Source organism: Pyxicephalus adspersus, chromosome 5 (genome assembly GCF_032062135.1).
Source record: "Pyxicephalus adspersus chromosome 5, UCB_Pads_2.0, whole genome shotgun sequence".
In the NCBI taxonomy this organism is placed as follows: domain Eukaryota; kingdom Metazoa; phylum Chordata; class Amphibia; order Anura; family Pyxicephalidae; genus Pyxicephalus; species Pyxicephalus adspersus.
The window spans coordinates 46,189,403-46,192,311 of record NC_092862.1 but is presented as its reverse complement, the minus strand read 5'-3'; the positions used below and the strand labels follow the sequence as shown (position 1 = coordinate 46,192,311).

The 2,909-nt window shown below is 35.9% G+C and overlaps 1 protein-coding gene across 3 annotated transcripts in view; it reads right to left on the bottom strand.

Moving 5' to 3' along the window:
* SMCHD1 (structural maintenance of chromosomes flexible hinge domain containing 1) overlaps positions 1-2,909 on the bottom strand; it is a 63,955-nt gene that overhangs the window by 14,992 nt on the left and 46,054 nt on the right. For all 3 annotated transcript variants that reach the window (XM_072411360.1, XM_072411361.1, XM_072411362.1), the window contains 4 exons: positions 2,560-2,621; positions 1,056-1,143; positions 829-960; positions 279-431 (listed from right to left, as the gene is read on the bottom strand). In XM_072411360.1, coding sequence (XP_072267461.1) covers positions 279-431; positions 829-960; positions 1,056-1,143; positions 2,560-2,621 — 435 coding nt within the window. The remainder of the gene's footprint in view (positions 1-278; positions 432-828; positions 961-1,055; positions 1,144-2,559; positions 2,622-2,909) is intronic.

The following is a 2,909-nucleotide window of genomic DNA, read 5'->3' as shown; positions in this document are numbered from 1 at the left end:
GACGCCGGGAGCAAGATACAGGAGACAGTCACTCTGGCCGCGCTGAACAGGAGACGGGACGGGACAGCAGCTGGGAAGGATACATTTTGATACATTTGGACCATAAGACGCAGGGACTTTTTCCCCCCACTTCTGGGGGAAAAAAGTGTGTCTTATGGTCCGAAAAATACGGTATAACAAAATGATGTGTCCTGTATTTCTATCTATAACACACCAAATGGTTGCATACAACTTACTGTTAGCTGATATACACAAGGAAAAAAAAAGATTAAACTCACAGGGATGTCAGCAGAGCCATTCTTAAATGGAAACTCCATGGTGTCAATATTAGACTGGAATAGTGGTATTTCTTTTTCACTTTGATCAGAGCAAATTATCTTGGCAATGACTTTACCACTTAAATTGGCACCGGCCACATTGTTGTGTTTATCCTGATAATATATTAAGGCAACATAAATTACCAAAACATTGACAAAGAGACAAAGCTCAACTACATACTCAATGCATAATGACACTTGTGAATTCTTGTGGGGAAAAAAAAATACCTTTACAGATGCTCAAAAATAATCACGCAAATAAAAACGCAAAACAGGACCAGCTACAATGTAGGTGGAAACACTGGCCATGACCACAATATGTTAGCTAAATGAGTATGATGATAGCATTACCAATAAAGTGTATTTTTGGTACAATTCCAGTGTCTTAGAACAGAACTAAAGTCCCACCTTTGAGAATCCATGATAAGGCAGGGTCACCTTTGTAGAAAGGGACAGGGCATATCTTAAAACAAAATAAAAAAAAAAAACAAAAAAAAACACACACACTTACCACAGTTTTGAGCCACAGATTTTTGATTAGAGTACGGTTTTCCTTTGACTTCACATTAGATACTGTAGGAGTAGCAGGTTGAAACTGTGGAACCAACTTCACTGGTGTATTTGGCACAACATCAATTAAGAACTGAAGAAACCATAAAAGTATGTTTTATTTGTAAACAAATAACAGTGAAGTGTAAAATAACAATATGTGCCAACATATAGAAGAAAAAAACAGACCTGTTCACTGTATAGTACATTAGACTTCTCAGTCATAAACATAAATTGTATGCAGTACTTTTCAACACGTTCCGGTATCATTTTGTCCCTATAATCATGAATAGCAATAAATAAGAACCATGCCAGAATTTAAAATAGTAAAAATATGCAGTAAAAGCAAAAAAACTACAATACATGCAAATTGTAAGCTATGACCTCAGTCAATTGAAGAAATGTTTCAGGGGTCCAGAACCTTGGGCTTTCGGGTAGATGTTGGAGCTGCCCTTATAATTTCAGGAAGTTACACTGTAATAGTGTGCATATATATATATATATATACACACACACACACACACACACACACACAAACACGTAAAATATTACACTTTATAAAAAAACACAAATTGAAGAGTGCAAAAACAAATATTTCCCTGAACTAAACAATTCATAATCTTTTAAAGGGATTAAGAAATAGAAGGAAAGGAAGTACCTTTGGGGAATTTTCCCTTCAATTCCTGTCTCAGAAATAAGACAGGAAATTGGGGGTAGATGTCCCAAATTTAGGGGGGAGAGAATTGTCCTTGGAATATGTGTTCCTTTTGGAAGATTTCTCTTTATCTCTTGTTCCAAGGGCAACTAACATTTAGGATTCCCTATCACTTTGCTTTTCAATGCCAATGGTCCGCAAGACACAAAGATTGGTTAAATCTCCCCAATGGGAATATAGACAGACAGACAAACTGGACAGCCTAACTCTTTCCCACTCTGTTAAAAATACCTTGGCCTGGAGGAACACTTTAACACAGGTTTTGCTAGAAATGCGTAAAAGAAAGGGATGAAAAAAGGCCTTGTGTGTTTATAATTTGTATGCTTGTTTGTTTTGGGAAAAAAGGGAGTAACCCCTAAACTCCTCCAAGCAAGAGGGAACCCCACTGGTGACTATAGAGCATACCTTCAGATTGGCAATAATTACTAAGTGCACAGTTACCTAGTAAGGGGGCAATTGGCATTAACATGGTTTATGAGCATATACTTGAATTGAAACCTTCTTAAGAAATGCTCAAAGTGCATCTAATTCATCGAATAAATGACAAAACAAAATGGCATGAAGCTATCAGGAATATTTGTACATACCTACTTGCTTTCCAAGAGCAAAAAGATAAGAGAACAACAGTAGCAAGAAATTTTAAAATGTACACATCAATTTTTTTTAACTTCAGAAACTATTTCAATAACAATGTTTAAAGAAATTGTAATTGTTACATGATGGAAAAGAAACTGCCTGTAATTTTTTAGCAGCGAGAAGAGAGCATCATTTCAAACAAGTCAACAGATTAATTTGTGGAACTGCTGTCCCAAACCTAAAGGAAACCTCTACCCTGTTTCACTGTCACCTGAAAACATTCATCCATATACCTTTCCCTAAGCTTTCAGAAAATAGCTTTCTGTTCAGTCAAAACATCATCATTTTGACAGGTCAGTCCAGAACATGTGCTTTTTTTGCATAAGAAAATCCCTTACTTACCTGAAGTAGAAGCAGCCATCCTTGTCCCCATCTCTAGGTTTATTGCAATGAAACACAGTTGCCTGAATGTAAAATAAAGAATAAATTTACATTGAGATGGTATACAAAGTTCTTACGTACATCATCATTAACAGAGAATGAGTGCATGCATCTTCTGCCATCTGTAAAATGGGGTAAGTTAAAGTATTTCTTCACTTTAGTATAGTACCAACAAATGTTACAAACTAAAACAATAAATATTTCGTTTTAGAAATCATTACTAAATATAATTATCTCAATACCGTGTTTCCCTGATGATAAGGCAGGGCCATCAAATAAGACAGCCCCCCCTTTTTAGGTAAAAATGAAAA